This window comes from Durio zibethinus, chromosome 20, assembly GCF_047325235.1.
Source record: "Durio zibethinus cultivar Kanyao isolate XHJ-2024 chromosome 20, ASM4732523v1, whole genome shotgun sequence".
In the NCBI taxonomy this organism is placed as follows: Eukaryota; Viridiplantae; Streptophyta; class Magnoliopsida; order Malvales; family Malvaceae; genus Durio; species Durio zibethinus.
Genome location: NC_143181.1, coordinates 3,292,188 through 3,319,274, shown reverse-complemented (window position 1 = coordinate 3,319,274; position 27,087 = coordinate 3,292,188). Strand labels below are relative to the sequence as shown.

The following is a 27,087-nucleotide window of genomic DNA, read 5'->3' as shown; positions in this document are numbered from 1 at the left end:
CGGGTGTCTATCATACATGCAAACAACTTAAAGTGAGGCTAAGGTTCGAGGCCCTAAGATACGAGTTTTGTGAGATGAAATGAGTCTAGTGTGTCTTCAGACTGGTTGCTAACCAATATTTGTATTGTGTTTTCAGATTCGAGATACGAGAGTTTATGTATTGTGTGTGTGGGCATGATGTTGGATTTTTATCATGCTAAATTGAGATATCATCACGAAAATTGAGGTTACATGCTTTTATATGAATTCGAAGACGGTCGATGCTCGAGATCTTGTGTTTGTAACATCGATGAGTGCTTGAAGTCACCTTAAAATTTGTAGGTTGATAATACGATGAGAGTTGAATTTTTTCTTATTGAGTTTGAGAATATTACGTGTAATCATACAGAGTCGGAGAAAAAAAAACTCACAAATATGTGATTTGAAAGACTGATAATAAATTATTTATAAAAAAAGATTGATAAAAGATTGACCTAAGAGTAATTTTAATACCTCACATACACGTAATTTAGTTTTAAGGAATGCGCGGCGCCATGACGTGCAGGATACTTATTTGTGGTGGGGATTTGGGAAAGAAAAACGTTGTGGGGTTTTGCCTCAGAGAGTGCATCACCGTCACATGACGTGCTAATTGGTGTGGTACCATCGGAGATCGGTGATCAGCGCAGCGCCCACTTTCTCATACTCTTTCTTAGGCCTATAGGATAATAGGAGTCGAGGCTCGTGCAAACTGGGTCCTCAGCCCTCACCCACAGATGGTTTATGTTCCAAGTTTCAAACCAAGTTACTAAATTTTAGGGGCAAATAAATATATTTATTTATTTATTTTATGGGCAAATCATAAAAAGTTGTGATTCAGGAGAGATTATTGTTTCCATGAATTTCACTTGACCATGACTTTGGAGGAACCTAATGTAACCCCTTTGGGGAGAGTTTAAGGCTTTAAGCTTTAACTTGGCTAGTGGAAACTAGAGAGGATTGGGATTTGGGGTCTGAATTTAGTTGCTTTTTTTTTTTTTTGGGTGACTGTGAAACCAAATGCCGGAACTATGATTTTGATTTACATCTACTAATAATATTGTAAATGATTTTCAATTAGCAACAATCACTTGACCATTTTGTAATGGAATGGTACATGCAGGCATCTTTGGTGCTTCCATCCACCCTTTTAGAAATTTTAAAACCACTACTACTTTCATTTTGATCCAGTTTAATTTCATAATATCTATATTAAATTAACTTTTTTAATATTTAAAATTATTAAAAATTAAATTTTGATTATTAAAATTAAAATTTTAATATTTATTTTAATAAAAAATCAACGCATAATTTAAGTAAAAATAAAAAACGATTTCTAATGTTTCCATCCAAGCAAAAAAGTGACATTTACATTTATTGGCATTGAAAATTATTATATGGTAAACTTTGTACGTAAGAGATTCCAAACCATTGTAGGTAGAATTCAATATCATTATATAAATATAAGAACATCAAATTCAATTTTATTATCTATATGTTTAAACAATCATAATTAATAAGTAAAAGTAACAATAATGTTTGAGAAATTGAATTTTATTTTACTTTTTTTTTATTAATAATTAACTATCATTACTTATAAGTGAAGAGAAAATTTTAGTTAAATATTATTAAAATCCTAAATTTTTTTTTAAAAAATTTACATAACCATCAAATTATATTGATCAAATAAAATATACAAAGCACAAATAAGTAATTAGTTAAAATTATTTAGCCTTCCATTTTTTTTATTAAAATTAAATTTATCATTCTATTTTATTAAATTATAAAATGAATAATTAATAATAACCTATTTATTAAAAAATTTAATATCAATTTTCTAATTTTAATCTGATTTAACCAATAAAAGAAAAAACCCGATCAACATTATGAATGTAACATCAATGGGTCTATCAAACTAAATTACTGCTACTTGAGCATTGAATTTTTATTCAACAAAATGGCTTTTATTGGTTAGAAAAATTTTCCTTTAGGAGATTTTGCGACCATTAGACAGCCAGCAGTACGACCCATATCAAGAACCTTCCAGATATGTCCTGATCAAAAAGAATTTTAAGACAAAAAAATATTTCAGCTTTTTTTTTTTTCAAAAAAAAGTAGGTTTCAACATTTCTTTTCTCAAAATGTCACATTCAAATGTGGTAAAAAATCTTAATCATAATCTTTTTGGGTCATTGGATCCTCGTATTTCATGAAATTATTGCCGTACTAACTTGAGAAAATGACAACAAAAATCAAGAATGACGTCAGGAATGACGTTTACTCTCCAAGTGACCAAAATGTCCAAATGAAAATATATATTTGAAATTTTTTGAAATAATATTTATTTATTTTTATATTTGTAAATTATTTTCAAATAAAATTATAATTCTAATTTATTTCTTATCTTTCATTGCATGTTTGTCCATAGTAATTTTTTTTAATCCAGTGAAAGGAAATTTAATCTATATTTTTATATAGTATTAAGTGTATAAAATGATTAATAAAATATGAAGATGATTATTTTATATTATATGTGATTTATGTTTAACAGAATTACATGTAAAATGACTCAATTTTTTTGTATAATATAATTCAATTTTTTTTAAATAAATAAAATATTTTTATTTTTTAAGATTAAATTTATATACTTTATTATTTTTTAAAAAATTATATTAATAATTTAAATTATATAAAATTTTAAAAATATAATTTTAATAAATAAAATTATTTTATTTTAATATTTATGCTTATAAATAAAAATATAATAATATTTTTAATATAAATTTATTTATAATATCATAATATCATATCTTATAATAATTTTATATATAAAAAATATTAAAAAAAAAAGGCGTAATATATACATATATATATATATTTTTTTTTGTGGAGTGTTAAAGTTGAAATACGAAGTCAAAAATCAAAGCCGCCAGCATCAAAACTTGGCAACTTTATTGGGTCTGCTAGTTGCAGTCCTGTTGAAATCAGCAAAGGCAAAAACAAACGGAGGAGGGAAAGAGGAAAAGCCAAGAAGATGAAGGCGTTGGGATGGTGGTTAATGCTGGTGGGTTCACTTCGATTAGCCTCCGTTTGGTTCGGCTTCTTCGATATTTGGGCTCTTCGTCTCGCCGTTTTCTCCAACACCACCAGTAAGTTCCTTCTCTGAAGCTTAATTCTTTGTCCTTTTTTTAAAATTGTTGTCGAAGTTTTGTTTTCTGTGAATAAAAGATACGGGTTTTCGAAAAGATCACTCGCTCTTACCAGAACAAATCTTTAATTTTCAACAAAGGAAGCAAGTTTGTTTTTCTGGGTCATGTAACCAAGCTGCTGTCTTTGTGTGCGTGCCAATTGTTGGGTTATGTCTCTTTAAGTTGGAGATATAAGCTTCCATACCCAGATTTAAAAATAGGGAAAATCTGTAATTTGGGATCCCAAAGTATAGAGATTTTGAAGATTCCTATAGTAAAAACGCTACCATTGTTGCTTTGGGGGCAATGCTTTTGAAAAACTAGTTGCAATGAACTGATTTGTTTTTCTTCTAAAAGAAAACAGGAAGTACTTTGAATTGGGTTAATTGAATGATGCATTGAGTGATGGAGTATTTTCTTCACATGTTGAGATTTATAAAGATTGTCTAATATTCAGTTTGTCTTATTTTGCTTAAACTTTACTACTAAGTAGCATGCTATTTAGCTTAAACTAATGGAATATTTTTGTTTTTTGGATCTAATAACTAAGATTTTGCTAGTTATCATTGAAATGCTTCAACAAATTTATCCCTAAAAAACACATAAGGTTTGGTGAGATATCAGACTTGATGGTTTAGGTCCATATTCCCGTTTAGTTGTTTGTACTAAATATTAGATTCTTGCTTAGCAGTCCAATGCTGAGGATGCATCTTACTTGAACTTAGATCTCGATCCGTTGCTTTTGTGATTTTCTTTTGGTTGATGAGAAGGAATGAGGGTTGAGGAGCGTGCAAGATTCATATCTCTACCTAAGTCAAAGTAGCAAAACCAAGAAAGATACACGCTGGTGGATTTCAGATGTAATGGTTCAGTAAAAAGAGTAGACAAACCTAGAATTTTCATTTCTGGTGGATACTATGAACGATTACAAGGTGGATGAGTTTGGTAAGCAGGCCGTTGATTTTGGGCCCTTTGTCCAAGAAATATATAGGATATCAGAATTGGAGCAAACAAACACAGAACAGATTTGGTGCATCTGAAATTTTAGACGTGTTCATTGCATCTTCAAGTTTAGTTCTTTAAGTGCTTGTATAAACATTGCATAATTGGTGGTTTTACACACAAAAATTTAATAATTAGGACACGATGATTTTGAATCAAGTTGGAACATATGGAAGAAACTATTAAATCATGGATTTTTTAAGGAATGAGTTTGGCTTAGAAGGTGATATGATTTGAGCCCCGAGCTCAAGAAGATACAAAAATTTGGATTTTGACTATGATATCAGAAAAATTAATACTCTTAGTATGATATGAAAATGTCCTTGGTCCTTTCATGGTCTTTGGGTGCATTCATACTGTTCTTCTTTTGAACTGTATTAGTATCTTACCGAAAGGGAAAAAGAGGAAGAGTTACCTAAAATTTAAGTTAATACAAAGCATCTATCCTTATGCAATGCATGCATGTCAGATATGGCTTGAGCATAGTATTTTGTGCATGTAATCCCATGGAGATACTATTTTTGAGCAAAAAAGCAACTTTATTACCATTGCGGTTGAGTTATCCGACTGTACTCCTATGTACAAGTTAAAACAGTTTTATTTATTTATTTATTTTTTTAATCTTTTTGGCCAAAAGAACAGTTTTTACTGATAAATATTAGAAAATGGAAGAAGAATCTGCCATTAGTATAATTCTGAAAAGATTTCCACCTCAGATTGCAATTTGTTTTCTGCTGAGTAATAATATGTCATTCTAGGTCTTGATAATTTCCCTCCTATTTGTTTCGAATGTTATGCAGTGACTGAAGTTCATGGGAGGACATTCGGAGTTTGGACGCTTTTGACTTGTACTCTCTGCTTTCTATGTGCATTAAATTTGGAAAATAAGCCACTATACTTGGTGACGTTTTTGTCCTTCATATATGCCTTTGGTCACTTTTTGACTGAATACCTCTTCTATCACACAATGGCCCTTTCAAATCTGACAACTGTAGGCATATTTGCAGGTATGGTGTTCATGAGCAAACATGCCATCTTATTGAGTTTGTTGTACTTGGTACTGCTTTTGCATGAAATTTCATTGAAGTTGATGAAATCTTTTCCTCGACTTCTTAGTGTTTTTATTGCATTAAAATTATAGATTGTATAACTGACCAAGAAATATAATCAGTTTAATATTTGATAAATGGCTAATATTCTCCACAATTGCTGGGTTTGTAGCTTTTATGTTGCAATTGCATCCAGCATAGAACTATATTGAATCAAGGCAGTCCTAAGCTTTTAAGCTTTTCGGACTGCAAAAAGCCAAATTTCTGCTTGCCATAGTGTCACGGACCTAAGGGGGAGTCCTGAATCTCACATCGAACATAATAGGAAGGTCCCTGGGGTATAAAAGGGTTCACACCATCTCCGCCTTGTGAGGCGCCTTTTGTGGGACAAAACCGTGAGGCCACGGGGGCCAGAGCGGACAATACCTCACAAAGGTGTGAACCGTGGCGGTCAGGCTGATCCGAGACGTCGGAAGGGTGAATGCTCGGGTCCCGGAGCCGCGCGGGTTCGGAGCTTGAGTCTCGACCCGTGACAAGTGGTATCAGAGCCAGCCCTAAACCGTTCGATCCACGCCGAGCGCCTCGAGGGAGGTAGGCAGGGTGGCCGGCCTCCGTGACGAGGGCGTCACGAGGTTGGGTGCGGGAGAATGTCACGGACCTAAGGGGGAGTCCTGAATCCCACATCGAACATAATAGGAAGGTCCCTGGGGTATAAAAGGGTTCACACCATCTCCGCCTTGTGAGGCGCCTTTTGTAGGACAAAACCGTGAGGCCACGGGGGCCAGAGCGGACAATACCTCACAAGGGTGTGAACCGTGGCGGTCAGGCTGATCCGAGACGTCGGAAGGGTGAATGCCCGGGTCCCGGAGTCGCGCGGGTTCGGAGCTTGAGTCTCGACCCGTGACACATAGCCTGAGATCTCATATGCATCTTTCTTGACCCTTCTTTTGTATGTCCGTATCTCATCTGTAACAAATCATGACATCAACATTTTTAGATGAAACTGCAACTTGCTTTAAGATATTTATTTTTCATTGTAAAGTCTTTGGTTTACCAATCACCATGATATGGTTAAAATGGTTTGGCTTATCATTTTTGGGACTCTGATTACCATGCAACATGTGAAACTTGCCATTTTTGCCTAGAATAAAATTTTTTTTTTTCTTTTTTGCTTCTCAAAATCAGGGACATCAATTATATGGATGCTGTTGCAGTGGAATGCACATCAACAAAGACATGTCAAGCATTCCTGAAAATGTAACTCATTGACTTTCGGATTCTTTATTCTTAATGCTAACACAATGGGATTTCTCGGTATTCATTTTATTTCTACAGTCAGTACTAACTGATAATGGCTGTTTACAATTAGATTGTGGAGTTCTGTCCAATAGACTGACAAAGAATTCAGAACATTCTGATGCGCAAATTCTGTTTGAGTACTTTGATTATAGATTGAAACCTAATAAAAGAGACACGAGTCTAAACTTCCATATCTCTCTGAATTGATGGTATTTGGAATCTGCGGTTTTCTTGGAACCAAGTTATAGATCCTAGGAGCTTGCGCTTGGTGGATGTTAGTCAAAATGCTGGCAACAGAAATACCTTGTGTTAAGCTGGCGAACCTTTCCAATCGTTGCATATTTTTTTCTTAGTCAGATGATACTATGTAGTGTACTAATTGATGCCAGTGATCCATCTAAGAAGCCTAACTTCGGTTGTGTTGATAAGCCAAGTGAGAATCTTTAATGAAGACATTCGATTTTTCCTCTTCGTTGTGCTCATGACCTAAGTGATCGAAAATCTTTAATAAAGACATTAGATTTTGTTTTACAGTGGTTGAGTACACTAACAGAACAAGAATTCCCAAAGCTACAGACTTATGTTCTGAAGAAGGAAATAAAGAAAGAAGCAGCATCTCCTTAGGCAAAATAAGCCCACCAATAAACATGTCAATAAAAAACTACTGTCAAACTATTCTGCTCCAACTTCATTGTTATTTGCAAAATAAGATTGTTGCCCCACTCCAAAAAAGGCGCGACTCGGTGAGACTTTGTCTCTAGTTATTAGGGCTGTAAACGAACCGAGTCGAGTAGTGAAAAGCTCGAGCTCGACTCACAATTCGGGGCTTGATATTCGGTTCGAATTCGAACGAATTTTATTTTTTAAGTTCGAGCTCGATTCGTGATCGAATTTGAGTTACTCGAGCTCACTCGATTAAACTCGATTAATATATAAAAATAAGCTCGATTCGTATACTCGACAAGAGTTCGATTATTCATGCTCGAACTCAAACTCGAATTCGAAATATTTTATTAATTAAAAAAAATAAAAATATATTTAAATATAAAAGTTCGATTAGGCTCGCGAGCTACTCGAATCAGATATAAGAATACTCGAATTCGGTTCGATCGATAAGTCGAGTTACTCGAACTCGAGCTCGACTCGATAATAATCGAACCGAATTCGAATTTTTTTCGAATCGAATTCAAATAACTTACGAGTACTAATTTATCATTTATACCCCTAATCTCCACCACATGACTTCTAGCTACCTGGCTTTTGCGAACTACTATGCCATTGTAAACGTACCATAATTTTCTAGAGGAAATTAATGTTAAAAGTTTCATGCCCTGCATTTAAAGAATCTATTCGATTGTATCCCAACTTAGAGAACCAGAGACCAGCAAGTCACAGTAATAGGGTAGTTATTGTCTACTAAACGGAAACTGAACTTTATTTTAATGTCCTTTTTGTTGAGAAATTTGCTACATTTGGAACTCACAGGACCACATCACAGAACTTATATATACATAAACATAATTTGAGCACAAAAATTTAAGTTATTGAGTTCTTGAATCTTTAATTTCATTTTTTAATGACGTAAATTTTTTTACTTATATATGAATCATTCAAACACTTTTTCAGAAGCAAATAGTCTAATTTTATCGTAAGCTAAGGCTAGGCTGTGATTACCATTCATAAACTGATCGCATGGGTTCGAATCCCATTCTTTGAAAGGGTCAAATGTTCCATTGAATTGTTATGAAGTTATGCAGATATAACGTTTTTACAGAAGCCAGTTCATTAATGGACTAGATTGAGCTGCATCTGGAATGAAGGGCATGGAAAGAGGCACAACATCATTGAATTACAGAATCCAGTTTTGGAAGAGTCAACTTTTTTTTCTCTAAAAAAGTAGTAGCAGCATTTTGGTTGCAATTTGTGTGCATTCCCCCTTTTTTTTTTTGTCTATGGGCATAATGAAGACGACGACAACAACAACAACAAAAGCCATAGTTAACCCTTTTTATCTCTGACAAGTCCTCCTTGGGTGTTCAACATTGCACAAACCCAATCGACATCAACATTTATCTTATGACTTAAAAACCAGACAAATCCATTCAAATTTGAGAATTTTCTCAAGAAATTAACAAAAGAACAACATAAGAATAAAAAAGACGTATACAGAAGCTAGTTAATATTGCATAGTAAAAAAAAATCTTGGATTCACGTATATCCAAGGGAGTGTGTGCTTTCACTAGCAGCAGCAGCAGCAGTAATTCTGACGGAAATCTTTCTCCAAGGAAATGGTAAGATCAGAATGGTGTGATGGACACAATGCAATAGCCATAAAAAGGAGAAGTGAAGGTAGTTGAAAGGCCGTGAAATGAAACAAAACAACGTGGGGGTTTATCTTCGTAGAAAGGGATAGCAAGAGAGCTAGGAAGTGAAAGTGAAAAAAACACTATAAAGTAGAAATGCAAGCGTACAATACACTTGGCGACAAACAACTTGATGGCAATTGTTTGATTCATTTGCCTCATATGTGGGGCTCATGACAAGTATATGTATTTCATTTGTAATTTATGGTTTGTCAGCGACTTCGTTTCAAATTATCTGCCATGAATGCTTCAAATTGTGAAATGTTGTTTTCTTGGTGTCACATTCCAAATTCATATCCAGGGCATGTCGTCCATAGGAAACATCACTATAGGTATAGCATTCTTGAAGAAAACAATATTCCCAGTAATTTATTACCATATGCGAGTTGGCGTTTGTTCTCTTTGAAGTTCAAATTTGTTTTTTTGATATCTGACCCTAATCAAATGTACCAAATGAAAAGGTGGATTTCACTCTATCATAGTAAACATTTTCTTTGCATTGCTTGCCTGTCTTAAATGTCCATTGAAGATATAATATTAGAGCTCATGCTTCCCGGGAAAAGGACATGCAAAACAGAGTCGAGCCATTTTCAACTGAAACCCTGAATCTCCTTTTGCTGATCACAGATGGCTACTGCCACGTACCATGCCCACGAGACATAGAATCAGAAAAGTATAAACAGAAAATCTTTTAACAAAGTTTGACCTGTGGCTCTCAAGGTTTTACCAAGCATAAAATTAACAAATTCAATCCACCTGTTAAATTCCTACTCTTATTAGCAAAGAAGCTGTTTCCTTCTTTTTAAACGAGGGAAAAAAACAAAGCCTTATGACGTATGAGTTACCACAGCATTTTAAGCTGTTCATATATCATATCAGGAGTTTGTGGATATGACATTTGGTGGAAAATTGATTACGGCTTGGTTGATTGTGTCAGCCATCAATCGGTGTTAAAGCTCGTCAATTGAACATCTGTTTTGTTTTTTCATATTTGATGACAAAATTTTCTAATCACAACATCAAGTTGCAGTTTAGGTACCGTCACCAGTCACATCTAATAGGCAATAAAGCAGAAGCAGAGGGCAAAGAGTTAAAAGAGAAAGGAGTTAACCCCACAAACCAAATAAAAATATCCCTTCCCACTAGACCTGTCAATTGCACCCGCTGAATTTAGATCGGGTTAAGTTAATTTGGATTATTTTGCATAAAAAAATTAGATTAATTTAGAGTTTAATCATTTTAATTTTAAGTTATTTTATGTTTGAATTATTTCAAATTTTAGTCCTTTTTAGTCTAAATCTAATCAATTTTAAATTATTTTAGTTTAGGTTTGACATTCAAATTATTTAAATACAAATCAAATGAGTTTAAATCATTTTCGATTCAATTTATTAAATTTAAAATTTTATTAATTAAGTTCAAATCAAATTTTATTAAAAAATAAAAAATAAACAAATATTTTTAAAAATATCATTATTATAATTTGTATGTTTTAGATTAAAATTAATTTTTATATAAATAAAAAATATATGATTTTAGTATATTTGATAAATTTAAATATGACACAATGACATAACACCAAAATAATATAAGAAAAACTGAATCAATTTTAGAACAATATATTCCTTATTTAATCACATTGACATAAATTTTGACAAATATAAGATAAAATATATTTAATTAAAGCATGCCATATGAATATGCATATAAAATATGCAAAATATATTTATCACGTTTGACATGTTAATAGTTTTTTGTATTTTTTGTAATATTTAATATAATTATATAAAATTATTTTAAATATTTAATTATGATACATGTAATTATTTTTATATTAATAATATAACTTCAATATAAATAACTATTTTAGGATAATTATAACTCATTATTTAATAACTTATTATTTTGAATTTTAGTATAATTATAATCATTATATAATATATTCTAAATTATATAATTAAAAATTAATAATATAATTATAAAATAAACATAATGTATACATACAAATTAATAATTTTATTTTATTTTATTTTAAATATAGTTGATAATCGTATATAATTATAAGAGATTATATAATTTATTTTAAATGATACATTAATAATTTGATATGGATACCCATTATATTTAAAAATATATAATTTATTTTAAAACATAATATAAATTATAAAAACTTTTATAATTAATATAAGACATATCTAATATTTTATATATTAATTTGATATTAAAACATATATTAATTTGATATTTTCAATAAATTCAATAAATTATCATTTGGATTATATTTATCATTTTTATATTTTTAAATAAAATATAATTTAATCTTAAGTTATTTCAAATTAATTTTTTATATTATTTTAATTTTAAATTATTTTAAATTTAAATGAATTTGAATTGTTTCCGATTTTAGATTGAATGATTAGAATTATTAAATTTTTATAATAAAATCTGGTGAGATCATTTGGTGAATTGAACGAATTTTTTAATTCCAACCAAAATTGATAGGTTCACATCCCATCCATCATCATGATTTGATTGGCAAAAAGAAGGGCAGAAGGGGGGGGGGGGGGAGGAGCAGAGAGGCAGCTAGCAGCAGCGAAGCGCTGGTAGACCTAACGAATGCTGATATGATGAGTCCTTCACTAACTCTCTCTGCTATTTTTTATTTTTCACGTCAATATTCAATGCTACATTTAATGTTTTCCAACCTCTTTGACATGAAAGGCAACAGACAATCCACCAGCTCGTGTAATTTTTGGTACAGATTTTAAAAAAAATTTTCGACAATAACATTCAACAATGGCACTTCAATTGTTTAAGCGAGATCAGCTTCAGAGAGAAAACATGGTCCATATCTTGGATTAGAGCTATTTTTTTTTTTTTTTTTTCATCTTGCAGGCATTTTTTCATCAGCTAAAAATTATAGCCTCATGGGATTGCAAGATAGATTTAAGGAGAGTGATCAGGGATGTAAATAATATTTTAATATTTATAAATTATTTTATTTAAATAAAATTTTAATTTAATTTAATTATTATCGAATTTAATTTAAATTTAAATATTTTTATTTATTTAATAAATCAAATTTTAATATTTTATTTAAATAATTTATGAATATAATTAAACTTTTAAATTTTAATATATTTTTATTAAAAAATTATTATTTTATTTTTATCTATATATATTAGTTCAAGAATTTGAGTTTGCATATATAATTAAATTTAAAATCAAATATAAAAAGTAAATTTATTTTTTATTAAATGAATTTAAATAATTTAATTTAAATTTAAATTTAAGAATTAAATTTTAATTAAATTCAAATCAAATTTTAAAAATTAATTTTAAATAAACTTCAAATATTTTATATATCAACTCGATTAAATTACATCTTAAAAAAAAATCACCACAGGCTGTGGTTCAGGCGAAATAATATATCCAACCCTTTGAAACTAGCCAAAAGTTTGTGGAACATATTCTCTCATTCATTTTATTTTATTATTATTTGTTAACGATTTTCATGGCTAAGGGAAACTAAAAGGAAACAATAAGATGATGAGGTACGCTATGTATTTATCCCTTCGAGGTGGGCTGTCTCACATGCAACTACAGGGTCTCAGCTTTGTCTCTGGACTGTGGACCTGTGAGGTGCACAAATCTTGTTAGATACGAAAGCAGAACTGTCTGACAGACTTGATACAACACCCATCTTTATCTCGTTTAAATGACCCATGCCATCACTTGGTATCAAAATCAACAAATCTCACCCCCCAAAAACTTTTTAAAAAACAATAAATAAACTTTGAGGGACGATGAAGATTTAGTTAACACTTTCGAGTTAAGGTATCTGTTACTGTTAAACTGTAAGAAAACAAATAGTGGACAAAGGTATACATTTGTACAACCTGTATCTTTACCATGCAAGAGAGGAGAGTGAAAAAGACTACGAGCAATAGAATTGAAAGTCATTTTATCCACGGTTGAAAAGGAGGTGCTTTTTTTTTTTTTTTTACACTAATTAAACATTGTTTTATTTTTACTTCAATCAAGGATTGAAAATATGGTTTCCACACTTGCACTTCCAACACATGGGCTTGTAATTGGAGACGTCATCGCCTCTAGAGTAAGAAATTGAGAGTATTGCAGCTGAGTATTGGCGGGCTGGTACTTGAGTTGTAACAGGAACTTGAATTGCCTCGCATCGCGGGCAGGAACTGCACCTTCTCTCACACCTTGGTGGCCTTGATCCAATCAGACTTCTCATCACCAGCGTCTTCTCCTCTTCAATTCCTTTCTGTTCATAGAACATTATTGAATTGTGTCAGTGCTGATTGGATGTTAAGAAAGAAGCAAAGATTATACATGAAATGAAATTATGATCCTTATACCTGAGCAGCCTCAAGTAACCTGGAAAGAGACCTCCCTGGAATACATGAAAGTGAGAAAAGCTGAAGTCAATGATTGGATTTTCTAGATTTGGAGCTTTTTTTTTTTTTAATTTAGATAAGGAAAGAAACTTACCTTCTGCAGCCATGAATCTAACTTGGGTCAAGCTTGAAACAAGGAGAAACAGCAAGGAAACAATAAGGTGTCTATTCCTGTGGCAACAAACATAATTTGGGGAGCTGCTCATTTTCTCAAAGAGAGAAGGGTAGGAGTTCAAAACCTTAAAAGATGAGAGACAAGGGTTGGGGTATTAGAGAAGTAAATTAATAGGACCAACGCAGGGAAACTTAATTATTAATATGGTTGGCAATATAGAAGCCAGAAGGTAACTGAACCTGAAATTTTGAAAAGTCACCCCTAAGAGAGTTTTTCAGTACTTGATTGCCAGCTCCACAATGCAAAAAAGATGAGTCGGTTTTTACCTTGTATATCTCTGAAGTCTGAATGAATGATGGAACGTACGTTGAAGGCAAAAAGAGCACTGCAATTAGGCTAAAAGCAAATGGGGAGGACCTTAAACCGAAAAGGGAAGGACCTCAGCTTCTTTTCATAAGCCACCAAAATACCAAGGTACCTTACAATATGAAAAAGAAAAAGGGACAAAAAATGAAATAGAAATGAAAACAGCTGTGGCAGCAGAAGCGGTAGAAAAGCAAAATGATGGACAGCAGAGGCACATCCAAAGGAAAGAGTGAAAATGAAAACAAAAACAGCAACAAAAGAGATCACACAAATACCAAATGATAGAGAGTTTTCTACAAAAGGGGTTTATGTAACGTCACAGTCGGGATTTAGCTAGGTTACTGGAATTTCCTATTCCATTCCATTCCTTCCCCATTTCTCCTTTCATTTTGTCCCCCCCTGTTTACGTTCCTTTTGAGGTGGGTGCCTGGTTTTAAGGTTTTGGCTAGTGGGCAGAGTCAATGACTCGTGAGTCGTGACCAGTTCCACTCCAACACGCCAAATCTCTATCACTTAGGAATTGGGAATAGTTTTTTTTTTTTTTCATTACTATTTCCCGAGGAGGATAATATTCGGGGGTTGGTATACAAGGCAACAGACTATGGAGTTTGATTGATAATAATAGTCTTTTATGGTAGGAACAGCAAATTTCTGGGTTGGTTGGAGAGTTAAATATTTTACCTGCAAGCTCCCGCACGCTCTTGGGAATGAGAGTCCTGTCCTTAACAGAGAACACTGTATATACTCTGCAATTCTAACTGCTTATGGCTACCAATTACAGCAGAGTTCTCCAGTGCTCCCACAAGTTTTAAGATACCGGTTCATCAAAAAATATTTACCCTTTTACGTCAAGTAATTTCAATGTTATCAAAAACAAATTCAATTCCGTATCCAGAAATTGTAAGTATTTTTTTGGAATCCTCGTTTATGAGATAACAAAATTATAATAGTAAGTTAAGAATCTGCTTATCATTCGTAAATTATCACAATGGACCAAACTCTAAGAATATTACACCAAAAAAGTTTGGCGGATTGCAAGACAACAGAAATTTTCTAATTGCGTTGAAATTTCATTTCTAATTTACATCTGAATTCTGATACTGATACCTTATCCATTATTGATTACAGTTACACACCACCATTAAGGCATTACAGGACCAGTATAATGCCAGGGGATTGGGCCAAAGTCCAGCTGTAACATAAAAGCCTACACAAGGAACAGAGAGTGAGCTGGGCTGGGACCGACAAGATGTTAAGATAATTTAAATTCTCTATTAACTACATATCTGGATCAGATCATACTTAACACTCAGACGCCCACATACGTGGAGTTGCATCCTGCGAAGCTGGTACCTTATAATCGTTACAATCTTTGGACGATGCTGTCATCTTATTTCTGACTGAAAATAAGGCAGGTTGAACCGCTAGCAAGTAATCCGTCTTTACTCGTTACAACACATGTAGGACACCTAAGATTATTAAATAATATATATTTACACACAAATATGATATTCCACCTTCTGCTCAGCGTTAATGGCCACCACCCATTTAAACCCTGCAGAGAAAATTAAAATTCCACGTTCCAACCTCACGCGTAGAACCTGTCCACGAGATCAGGCTACTCATCCGATCCGATTTGGGTTTGAGCTTTAACTGAGAATTTTACACCCTACAAAGAAATATATTAAAATATTAATATTTTATTTTAATATATTGAAAATTTTGGGCCTTTTAAATCCTCAACCCAACGGGTTAGGTCAAATCTTGGACACGACTTTGAGAAGGCTGACCGGATCTTACCGAACGCGACCATAAACACTTCTACTTACGTTAACAGTTCCAGACTGCCATTGGACCAAAAAGCCATTTGGCAATTTACATATGTATAGCAACAAATCGCCACCTCTTATAAGAGAAAATTGTCAATCACGTGTTGGACTACATCAGCTCCGTCAGAATTAACCCAGTAGCTTTTCACCTGAAATAATAAGGTGATAGAATAGAATCACTTAGTTACGCAGCATCTATCACAGGTAACCCCTGAATGCAAAATATTTGCATGGTAGAAAGAAAGAGTGAAAGGGTTGGAAAGCATTAAGCTCATCTAATATTCTAATTCTACCCCCAAAGCAATGAGTTTGTAAAGAATAACTTGCCTGAATGGTACTATGTGCAAGAAGCCGTTGTCTGCTTCCTTTGAAGTAAACATCAACCCGTTCCCAGCTGACTTTTGTTAAACCTTTGATTATTTCCTCTGTAATATTCATAAAAATGAATGAAAATTGAGCGCACTGGGGCAATAACTTGTTATTCAACTATTATCCTCTACTTGTAACTTTAAATATGTAATAGATGAGTGATTTTGCAGCCCCTAACAACAAAAAGTGCCAAGGTGAGAAAATTAAAAGTAACAACTTGCAAGTAGTTTAATTGTAAAAGGTAGATCAGAAATGCTTTGACAATTTCATTCCCCTTTTCATTTACAAAATGTTTGTATGCCCATTGACTAACAAACAACCAAATCAAGGAAAAAGAAATACTACTCCTACCAGCTTGCCTTTTCACTTGGCTTGCAAGACAACACAAACACGTATGTTTGACAATTTAGCAATTATACTATAGGTGATCCACTACAAAGGAGGAAAGTAAGTAGTAATCATTATCAATGACCCTCAAAAGAATCACTTTCACCCCTTAATCATCTTCAACTCCTCTCCACGACTTACATTTGAACTACCTGAAACATAAGCCTATAACCAAGATAGACCTATCATGACTTTCAGCCTGTGACCACAAGAGAACAGACTAGAGATTATAAACTACTGAATTGTATGATTGATATCATGATAAACTTTTCTGATCCAAATTCAAAACAAATAAAGAGCCTGATACATTAAAGGAAAAAAATTTTACCACTACAAGATAAAAGTTATTTGAACCCAATTGTTTAATTGGCTAAAAGTTAATGCCATCCTTCCTCATTACAAACTATTTCATATACATTACTGAGTGAGATTGGGAAAAAGAGTGTTGCTCTTATGCCATCGTTCAATGTCTTTATATCTACTAGAGCTCTCCATAATTATTAAGAAAATATTACAAACCAGTTCCAGTGATGTGAAATGATGCCAACAACCAAAAACAACAAAGGAAGTGAAGTTTAAGATCTCCAAAAGATTTTGATAGCAAGTGATCTGATTACTAATTTTAAAAGATCAAACCTTCCATGTTTATCTTCTCATTTCCATTGATTTTGGCCTCAGAAGGGTCTTCATCAAGGGTAGCAGTTTTTGCTGTTTCCACATTTACAATGTGCGGGTATTTGTCACCTCTTGGAAGATTTTTAATCTGATAGAGAGAGAATTCATGTTGGCATTAGCTTCATAGCTGGTGATACAATTAAAATCCTCCAAGAACATGCTTCGGGGTTACCTTTGGAAGTTCATTTCGACGCCGTAAGGAAGAGGTACTCCATCCAACAATATCTAAGAAGAGTGCCAAGTTCTTAAACAGTCAACATTTTGAATGTGGAATTAAGTTTTATCCTAGAGCCTAAAACAGTTAGATCCACTATTAAATCTTCCTTCAAGAGTTAGTGTCGCAGAGAAAGCATAACTACAGAATCAACTGATATAATAAAAGGATACGGTCAAAACTTGCATTTGCATACACAACACGACGCCTGAAGGACTGAAGAGCGGATCTGCAGTTTAAAGAAAAGATACAACTTATAAGTCTGTAATTCACCATCTTCTCTCACATGCTTTAAATTAATCTAGGAAGCTTATGAAAACTCACATAAATTTAAGATCTTCACAATCATTGACCATCTGGAGAAGAAGTGGTGGTTTTCCATTCTTTCTATCAGTCAAAAACAAATGTTTTCCAGTTCTACCAAGAAACCATGATGTGCAAGCAGCAATTTTTTCCAGTGCATGGGAGCCACAGAACAATGGGACCTGAATAATGCAAAGCCAACAAAAGGAAAATATTACCAACCTGTAATGTAAAAAGCAAATGCAAGCATATACTCAACGTTTTATCACTCAATTGCACTTTCATGTATACCAGCACAAAAGATGAATTAGCAGTTTCTCATCAGAACTTATATGATGACTTCATATGCCTTAAAACACATGAATTTCATCATCACAAAAGAAAACTATCTGATGAGTTTCGAAGCTATCACTAATCACATATAAAGAAGCTGGTGAATTAACTACCTGTTTATGCCACCGGGAACCGAGGTGGGGACTTGCAAATGTTATGAAATTCATGGGCTCTAGTCCAGCAATTTTCCCTTTTAATTTCCCCTCAGGGCATGAATCTCCCAAATGATCAGTTCCACAATCTCCATTTGTTTGAGAAATTTTTCGAGTGAGATCTTGTTCATAAAGCCGTGCAATGGCATACCTTGCTACAAGGCCACCTAATGAATGACCAACAAAAGAAATCTTCTGAACACTTGGGTGACAGCTAATGACATATTTAACCTGAAAAAAGACACAACAGCATTCTCCTATTGGCATGGCCACCTCAAATCTGAATTAATAGTAATGATAAAATAAGGAAGTACAGACAATATCACACCAAAGAACAATACCTATCTCCAAACTGTACGCAGTAGTTTGCAAAATGGGAAAATAATCTCAGTTGCAAACTTGCAATCGTGGATAGTGAAAGACAGTTTTTGAACATTGATAAAAAATTCATAGCATACATACCTCCTCTGCTAATCTATCACCCATTACATCGACACCATCAAATGTCGACATTGAAGAATTGCGCTTGCTGCCTGCATTGCACATTAAGTCATTAACCATTCAGTAATCATTTCCTCATGAAACCCATCAACTGGTCAACAATATCATTATCACAGGTATTCATTTACTGAATGGTTTTGCGCTCATTTCCCTAATTGGGACGGTTATCATCCAGCAAAATCCTAACTAGTGAGACTTATTTACTTATAAACTTTCCAAATTTTGCAATGCAAATTTTGAATCTTCTGGATTAGTGAGACTTATCTACTTATAAACTTCTGATACATCTAAAGTCCAAGACTTACGAAGTTGTATTGAAGAAGAAGGATCATGAAACAGAGCAGAAAATTAATTTTTTGAAAAACAAAAGTGAGATAATCAAAATAATTAATTTGAAATTAATCTGTATTTAGCTTAATCACAGACAATCATAAAAAAAAGGGAGTATCTGAGAACTCACAATGAACAATAACATCCTGCGGATACTTCTTCAAAAACTGCTTTGCAGCAAATCTCCAATCCTGAGCACTACACGATATTAATCCAAAAATCAATCAAGCAACTTCAAACATATAAATAATAGTAATAAAAAGGACTAACCGAGATTAACCTGCCAATGATGCCATTAACCATGATAACAAGATGAGCAGGATCATTACGCTCTCCCGGAAACTCGACTTCCATATTGATACCTCCGTTCACATCAGATTCCATTCTCAAGCATCCAAATCTCGCCAAACTCGATGATCTTCTCTTCTTCTTCTTCTTCTTCTTCTTCTGCTGCTGCTGATTCTTTATCTTATTAGTATTATTCTCGTTTCTAACCTTGATCTCATCTGCATCATCAACTTCCTTCACTCGCACTCTTCTAGAATCTCCCTCCATCTCCACCATTGAAACTAAAACCAGAGCTAAGAGATGAAAAAAAAATCTGAAAGTATTTTATTAAGTGAGATTCTCGTCGAGAGCGTTTGATTTTGTTGATGAAAAAAATGAGGGAGTCAAATACTCTGCCAAGGTTTTAAAGAAGCGAAGGCGGCAATGCGGAGGTGAGAGAGCTTGGTCAGAATGTGAGAGAGGTTTTAGTAGTTACGGGTCGGTTAGCTAAATGGGGCCGCGGATCCCCGCACTTGCTTTTAAATAATTGCCCTTGCTTTTTTGTTTAATTACGAGATGATTTTATTCCTTTGGGTCTTGGCGGAGGGTAAAACTGGCATTCAGAGGAAGGTTCTATTTTATACTTCCATATTTTAGTTCGTGGTTCTCGTACGAGATAGAAATTGAGACGTTGGATTTGACTTCAGTTTTTAAGTCGCTCATGTCATTGTCAGGCGGCTATTTTTTAAAACCAAAATTAGAACCTCGCCTTTCACAATTATTTCCAAATTGGGGGAACCGATCTTTTTCTGAGTCGAAAAAGAATAGAGTATTAAATAAAATTTTGTTGTATTTGTCATCAGTTTATTTAATTAATTAGTTATAAACGATGTAAGATATATAAAATGATTATAAAATAAAATAATAATTATTTATATTATATTTAATTATATTTAAAATATAATTATAAAAAATTAATCATTTTTTAATATAAAATATTTTAATTCTCTTAAAATAAAAAGAATTATTTTTAACTTATGATATTAAATATTCCTTAAATATTCATAATATACAATCTTACTTTTTGCCATTTCTAATTTTTATACAATTTTTTTGTAAGCAAGAATTTTATGATGTTCGGGTAACGCCCTAATGATTCATGTATGCTTCAGATGAACTTTTTAATTTGTTTATTTTTTTAGCATGCATACGGAAAAACATCGGAACTCGTGCAACATGTGGCTTGTTAAATTTAATTATCGTGTTTGCAAGGTATAAATTGTTAGACCTAGCACTCTAGGGTTGTAGAAGTTCATATTAATTACTGAAGAATGAAAAATATACTCTTCCATTTCAAATTATAAGGATGATATTGATTTTTATTAAATTTTAAAAAATTAATTTTAATATATTTAATATTAAAATTAATTTTTTTATTTAATTAAAATTTTATGAATTTAATGTTAAAAATTAAAAAAATTAATTTTAAAATATAAAAAATAAAAATTTTAAAACATTTCAAATAAAAAATAAATTAAAAAAAGGAGACAAAAAGTACGTGATGTGAGTATTTATTTCGATGATAGAGCAAAAGCACAAGACAAAAGTACCTTCTCCGTGGGAACGTGGGTTACAAGGCAAAAAGTACCGAGTTTGATGAGTGGATTTGGTAAGGTTGATATCGGGGAATATGACTTTTAATACTTTTATCGAGTCGATGTCTCTTAGGTGTTTTGAATGAAAGTTTATTGTTTTTAATATATTTTAAAATAATGTACGATAATTTTTTAATCTGATTGATAATGTCTATTTTTTTTACTAAAAAAATGAATTTATTATTTATTATTTTCTTGCCAATTTATTGGATGGAATAGGATAGAATAAACTACTCCATAAAGTAATGGTTATTATTGCAAAGGCTTACGGGTTCCTAATTCTTTTGTTTAAGGAGCCCAGGAAATCGACAAGTCGTCCCTCGCCGGTCACTGCGGGCTGCTTTCTCCAACAATGGAAAACAAAGGAGTTGTAAAGCTGAAAAGCAGAAACTGATCCAACAATGCAAATGCTTGCCATTCAACTAAATCATATTGAATTATTTGATCAAAACTCCACCAGGGTTTTTAATCCTATCTTCCATAACCCTATGCTATGCTTGGCTGCTTTTGACTCAGCTTCAACATTCTTTAATATCAATCTCCGGATGTTTCTCCTCCCGCCCATCTTCCTACTTCTCTAGCTAAAAGATAAAATATCGAAAGATAATTTGTTTTAAAACTTTTTCCATCCCTTTTCTCTCCCTTTTTCTTGCATGCTAAATGGAACCTTTACAAACCCACCGCCATTTCACCTTCTGTCATGGAGTTATTCTTTTTCTCCTTTCTTTTTCATCTCTTTCTTCTTTCGCATTGGGTTCTCTTTGTAGAAACTGCTTTTCTGCCAAATTTACAGATATTGGAATCAAACCCTTCGTTGCCTGTCACCGATCAGGTATAACCTACATTTCTATTATGTTTTTAGCTCTTCAAGTATTAAGGATAGGTTGCCTTTTGCTATAATGCCATTTGAGGAAAAAGTTTTAAAACTATTAAGTATGTTTAAAGCAATGCAAATTACCACCAAAAAAAATTCCTAAAATCCTTAAATCATTTACTTCTTTAATTTATGAAACCAAGTCGATTCCTCCATAGTCCATAATCACAGAAGAATCTTCAGATTCTACATGATTATCTATATATTAACACTACGTGAGGTGAAGAAGTTAGAGATTTATGACAAGCTCCTTGCATATATTTATGGATGTTGATTTTGATACATGGATTTCCACTTCATACACAAAGAGTGCAAGAACAGGCCATCTCACCAATGGAAGCGATAACATCATATTAAACTCTACATTTGAGGATGGCCTTAGCAATTGGTCTGCCAAGGGCTGCAAGATTGCTTTACATGAGTCAATAAGGGATGGAAAAGTCCTTCCACTATATGGAAAGTTCTTTGCTTCTGCAACAAATCGTACCGAGATCTGGAATGGAATTGAGCAGGAGATTACGGGAAGAGTGCAACCAAAGCTTGCTTATGAGGTCACTGCAGTCGTTCGGATATATGGTGGCAATGTCACCAATGCTGGTATACACATTATGGGTTCAAAGCCCCGATATTCAGGACCAGTACATTAGAATTGCTATGTAAGTCCCTTTCTCCGTCTTGTAATGTAGTATTCACTTACAGCTTCTCATGCATGTTCTATGGACAAACTTTAAGCATTAGTTGGCTTTTGTAACTATTTATGACCTTTATATATGAACTATGTTTGAAATTTTAACCTTTGATTGATTCTGCAGAAAATCTTGTAGGTTTTGCCACCTTTAACTTATCTCCAGTGGGAAAAAAAAAAAAAGAACCTTTATTATAGACCTACAGGGTTGTGGAAAGTTAATATGCTCAGCAGGTCTAGGTAATTTACTTTCAAAAAGAGAAATTCCAACAGCATGGTTTCATTTAAAGTTTTTTTGTTGTATCCTCCCGTAAAATGTGCTGAATTCAGCTTTTCAATCCATCTGAGATGACTAGTTTAGGAAAAGTTGGGCATGTAACATTCGTATGTCTATGCATCTCTATCTTTTCTCTTTAAATTTCTCCTTTGAGATATGTGGAATGTATTAAATCATATTACAAGTTTTAACTTGTATGGTATCTGATATTAAGAGTTTCCTTTAATGTTGCTCAAATTTTTAACATGAAATTAGTTTGTTCTGAAGTTTACAGCCAACAGACGAAGACTGGGTGCAGTTGCAGGGGGAATTCCTCCTTAACGGTTCCCCTTTAAGGGTAATTATATTTCTAGGAGGTCCCCCTCCTGGAACTGATATTCTTATTAATAGTTTGGTTGTCAAGCATGCCGAGAAGGTTCCCCCTTCACATCGACCAATCATGAAGGTTGGTGAACAAGTGACTGGGACTTCTAAAATCTTTTGATAAAAACTTAATGTACACAAACACACAAGATCTATAGAAAATATTGTTATACTTGTAATTCGATGTATACTGTTTTTAATCTTGAAATCTGGATTTTAATTATGGCAAGGTTTTTCTCCCTGGACTTTTGTAGAATGAAGCTTTTGGAGTGAATATAATTGAGAACAGCAATCTTGATGATGGCATTAATGGATGGTTTCCTCTTGGTGATTGCGCTTTAGGCATAGGGATTGGTTCACCAATTGAGCTCCCTCCAATGGCAAGGAACTCCCTCGGACTTCATGAGCGTCTAAGTGGACGCTACATACATGTGACAAATCGTACAGACACTTGGATGGGTCCTGCACAGATGATCAGTGGAAAATTGAAACTCTACTTGACATATCAAGTATTTGCTTGGTTAGAATTAGTCCTGGGTCTACTAGTCCTCAGATTGTCAATGTTGCACTTGGTATCGATGGGAATTGGGTCAATGGAGGCCAGGTTGAGTTTAATGATGAAAGGTGGCATGAAGTTGGGGGGTCCTTTAGAATTGAGAGGCAACCATCTAATGTTATGGTTTACGTACAAGGTCCTGCTGCTGGTGTTGACTTAATGGTTGCTGGACTTTGGATTTTCCCTGTTGATAGAAGGGCGAGGTTTAAATTTTTGAAAAAACAAACTGATAAGGTAATTGCAAGCTCAACTTCACGGACATTGATGAAAAGGGGTAAAAGTCAAAAGCTATTTTCAATATGCTGGTCTAAAGTTTTAGAATATACCAGAAGTTTGTTCTGATTGCCTCATGCTTAAGCTGAATTAATTTGATTGTCTTTTCTTGAGACACAACAATGTTTGGAGTATCATTGACAGTTTATACCACATCTAAAAGCAAATTGCAATGAAAAAGTAATATTCTTAGTATGTGCAGGTGCAAAATTTCTGTTTGGTTTTGCTTTTAATTTGGAAAACTCATTTTTATGCATTGCAGATACGTAAGCGTGATGTCATACTAAAGTTCTCAAGCTCAGCGGTCATCAATGTCAGAAGTGGCTTAGTGAAAGTCAAACAAATAGAAAACAGTTTTCCTTTTGGCTCATGCATAACAAGATGAAGCATAGACGATGAAGATTTGGTTCGTTTCTTGGTAACAAATTTTAAGTGGGTGGTGTTTGGAAATGAATTAAAGTGGTCTTGGACAGAACCACAACAAGGCAACTTTAACTATAAGGATGCTGATGAGCTCTTGGAGTTCTGTAATTGCCACAACTTGGAAATTCGAGGTCACTGCATCTTCTGGGAGATGGAATATGCAACACAACCATGGGTCCAGTTGCTTAACAAGAGTGATTTGATTACAGCCGTTCAAAACCGTCTAACAGACCTTCTCACACGTTACAAGGGAAAATTTAGGCACTATGATGTAGATAATGAGATGCTGCACGGTCTTTTTATAAAGATCGATTGGGTGAAGGTATCCAAGAAAACATGTTCAAAACATCCCATCAACTTGACCCATCTGCCACCCTTTTTGTTAATGATTATCACATTGAGGATGGATCTGATGTTAGATCATCATCAGAGGAATATATACGCCAAATTCTTGATCTACAACAGCAAGGTGCTCCTGTGGGGGGCATTGGAATTCAAGGACACGTTAACAGTCCAGTGGGGCCGGTTGTTAGCTCTGCCCTCGATAAGTTGGGTACTCTTGGTCTTCCAATCTGGTTTACGGAACTTGATGTGTCTTCCACCAATGAGTATGTCTGAGCAGATGACTTGGAAGTAATGCTGCGTGAAGCATTTGCCCATCCTGCAGTGTAAGGCATAATTCTATGGGGATTTTGGGAGTTGTATATGTCCCGAGAAAATGCACATTTAGTGAATGCAGAAGGTAAGATCAATGCTGCTGGTAAGAGGTATCTTGCTCTTAAGAAAGAGTGGTTGTCTCAAGCTCGCGGTCTTCTCGATGCACAAGGTGAAATAAGATTCCGAGGCTATTATGGAACATACAGCATAGAAATCAATTCCCCTACCAAGAAAGTTAACAGGACATTTATTGTTGACAAGGGAGAGTTGCCTTTGACAATTAACATTGACCTATAGTTTCTTGGAAATGTCTGACCCCCTACTAGTCAAGAGTCACAATCCCAGCAACCAACATTCATTTGGAATCTGTAGCCAGCCGCCGTTTACTGAATAAAGATATAATAATCTGTGAGCTTGCTGAAAACCGCGAGAAAGATTCTTCGTTTAGATAATTTCTTGTCTTAATAATCAACATTCTGTCAGATACTGAATCGTTCTTGCTGTTGACATCTTGACATAGGAATATTGGCTCTCGAATATCATTTGTCTTAGAAATTGCTTGGAAACTTTGACAGTTAATCCTGTCTGGTTTGAAACCTCAATGTTGTCCAAGGAAGCTGCCGTCATTTAGGCTTTGCTTGGTAAGGTGGGCAGACAAATGGACAATTGGAAGAAAAATAATTGTCTTTCCCACACTTCTCCGTCCATCATTCCCTTTTTCTACTCTATCAAGGCAGATAATTTTTCAGTGATTATCCTAACTTGGTTAAAAAGGCATTAAGGGTCAAGCAGGGCATCATAGAGGATGGTTCTTTCTTTGTTCCTAGGAGCACGTAACATCAAAGTTCATTCAATGATCTAATAATTCCTAAAACCCTATGAACTATGGAAACATTTCGAACTGGAAATCTGAAATCTATATAATCAACAAATACTGCCAATTTCTACCAAATGGTTCCTTGATCTATTTATTAACCATTGCTATCCGGATTGTGTAAAATCATTGTTTCATATTAATTCAGAATTGAATAGTCAATGTCTATAGTTTGAACTCAAATTACTGGAGGACATATAAAATTATTATTAAAGCTATGAAAGTCAGTGAAAGCTCTTCCCCCTACCTGATTTTGCACGTATTAAAAAACATTTGTTTTGAAATCAAAGACTCGTAAAACAAGCTCTGAACATTAAAATCAATGATTAGAACAAAGGATTTTCTTCGACGTAAGGCAACAAATATAATAATATAGAAGTAATATATCGTAATAAATTTATAACAATAAATAACAATTAATTATATAGAAAAAATAAATCACATCAAAATTTTCGTAAAAAACCTTTAAATGTATGAGAAAAAAATCACATACCATCATAAAAAATTTTATTATTAAATAATAAATATACAAAAAAAATTTCTAATTAAAACTAAAATTAATCGATAATTAAAAAAATAATTAAAAAGATCTCAACAAATAATTAACTCAATAAATATTTTTTTAATTTATTTTTAAAAATTTTAAATACGATCTTCATCTTTTAAAATATAAAATTTTAAATTATAAAATTATCGATAAAATTTTAATTCAATCAAATCATAAATCGATTTTCGATCAAACATCTCTTCTTTTTTCTTTTCTCTTCATTTTCTAACTTTTTTTTCCCTTTACAGCGCACTCTTTCACTTTCTCTTCACGCTAAAACTGTCACACCCTTTATATGTAAGGCTTTATTTCATAGTCAAGGCAACTAAGGCTTAGGGCTTTTAATTGGTTAATCAATTCGGGCTGGACCCACAGTGCTAACACACTCCCCATCCTTTAAACCGTCTAATCCAATTCAAGCATACAAATGCAAATTGGGAAGTTACGAGGTTTCCCCATTCTGCAAGACAAAGCAATGGCAAATAAAATACCCATTAGAGAACCATTTCTTCTAAGAAAATGAAAAAACCAAGAAAACAGGACAAAACATTGGGATTAGAAGTAAAGAGATGGTCTTATTTGGATTAAACCCCGACAAAACTGAAGTGGGTCAGAGTGTTCACTGGCTTTTTTTAAGCCTGAAGAGTGAAGAGGTTTGATTGGTTGGTTGAGTTAGTTAGGTCCCGCGCTTTTCTTAGACTCCACGTTTAAAACGCTCCCCA

At 33.4% G+C, this 27,087-nt stretch overlaps 3 protein-coding genes and 1 pseudogene across 7 annotated transcripts; 2 read left to right on the top strand and 2 right to left on the bottom strand.

Moving 5' to 3' along the window:
* The first annotated feature begins 2,920 nt into the window (after nt 1-2,920).
* Nucleotides 2,921-6,747, top strand: LOC111314908 (ergosterol biosynthetic protein 28). The gene is made up of 3 exons (XM_089749580.1): nt 2,921-3,167; nt 5,009-5,215; nt 6,443-6,747. The coding sequence occupies exons 1-3, from the start codon at nt 3,053-3,055 to the stop codon at nt 6,508-6,510; spliced, it is 390 nt and encodes a 129-aa protein (XP_089605706.1). The 5' UTR covers nt 2,921-3,052; the 3' UTR covers nt 6,511-6,747.
* Nucleotides 6,748-12,866: 6,119 nt separating this feature from the next.
* LOC111314909 (EPIDERMAL PATTERNING FACTOR-like protein 2) lies at nt 12,867-13,919 on the bottom strand. Of its 2 annotated transcripts, none has more exons than XM_089749516.1 (4): nt 13,782-13,919; nt 13,435-13,579; nt 13,302-13,336; nt 12,867-13,207 (listed from the first exon to the last, which is right to left on the bottom strand). In XM_089749516.1, the coding sequence occupies exons 2-4, from the start codon at nt 13,544-13,546 to the stop codon at nt 12,959-12,961; spliced, it is 396 nt and encodes a 131-aa protein (XP_089605642.1). In that variant the 5' UTR covers nt 13,547-13,579; nt 13,782-13,919; the 3' UTR covers nt 12,867-12,958. The 2 variants fall into 2 exon arrangements, with proteins under 2 accessions (XP_089605642.1, XP_089605641.1); XM_089749515.1 differs by having other exon boundaries at nt 13,695-13,826.
* Nucleotides 13,796-19,639, bottom strand: LOC111315485 (putative lipase C4A8.10). Of its 4 annotated transcripts, XR_016330778.1 has the most exons (13): nt 19,195-19,639; nt 19,045-19,112; nt 18,546-18,616; nt 18,045-18,314; nt 17,620-17,780; nt 17,469-17,524; nt 17,254-17,306; nt 17,043-17,169; nt 15,978-16,075; nt 15,622-15,799; nt 15,124-15,490; nt 14,503-15,028; nt 13,796-13,933 (listed from the first exon to the last, which is right to left on the bottom strand). XR_016330778.1 is itself a non-coding variant. In XM_089749514.1 (11 exons), the coding sequence occupies exons 1-10, from the start codon at nt 19,476-19,478 to the stop codon at nt 15,728-15,730; spliced, it is 1,260 nt and encodes a 419-aa protein (XP_089605640.1). In that variant the 5' UTR covers nt 19,479-19,639; the 3' UTR covers nt 15,074-15,490; nt 15,725-15,727. The 4 variants fall into 4 exon arrangements, 1 of the variants encoding a protein (XP_089605640.1); XR_016330776.1 differs by lacking the exons at nt 13,796-13,933; nt 14,503-15,028 and having other exon boundaries at nt 15,074-15,490; XR_016330777.1 differs by lacking the exons at nt 13,796-13,933; nt 14,503-15,028 and having other exon boundaries at nt 15,074-15,490; nt 15,651-15,799.
* A 2,310-nt stretch (nt 19,640-21,949) lies between these two features.
* LOC111315100 (endo-1,4-beta-xylanase 1-like) lies at nt 21,950-25,334 on the top strand (annotated as a pseudogene).
* Nucleotides 25,335-27,087: the final 1,753 nt, after the last annotated feature.

Bases quoted from the DNA above. Each gene is read 5' to 3' on its own strand.
- LOC111314908 (XM_089749580.1), top strand. From the start codon at position 3,053: ATGAAGGCGTTGGGATGGTGGTTAATGCTGGTGGGTTCACTTCGATTA. The intron at 3,168-5,008 runs GTAAGTTCCTTC...AATGTTATGCAG, and splicing joins CGTTTTCTCCAACACCACCA to TGACTGAAGTTCATGGGAGG. The intron at 5,216-6,442 runs GTATGGTGTTCA...TCTCAAAATCAG, and splicing joins AACTGTAGGCATATTTGCAG to GGACATCAATTATATGGATG.
- LOC111314909 (XM_089749516.1), bottom strand. From the start codon at position 13,546: ATGAGCAGCTCCCCAAATTATGTTTGTTGCCACAGGAATAGACACCTT. The intron at 13,337-13,434 runs GTAAGTTTCTTT...CATGTATTCCAG, and splicing joins TAGATTCATGGCTGCAGAAG to GGAGGTCTCTTTCCAGGTTA. The intron at 13,208-13,301 runs GTATAAGGATCA...TTCTATGAACAG, and splicing joins GGTTACTTGAGGCTGCTCAG to AAAGGAATTGAAGAGGAGAA.
- LOC111315485 (XM_089749514.1), bottom strand. From the start codon at position 19,478: ATGGTGGAGATGGAGGGAGATTCTAGAAGAGTGCGAGTGAAGGAAGTT. The intron at 18,617-19,044 runs GTGAGTTCTCAG...TGTGCAATGCAG, and splicing joins GCAGGATGTTATTGTTCATT to GCAGCAAGCGCAATTCTTCA. The intron at 17,170-17,253 runs GTAACCCCGAAG...TCTCTCTATCAG, and splicing joins GTCGAAATGAACTTCCAAAG to ATTAAAAATCTTCCAAGAGG.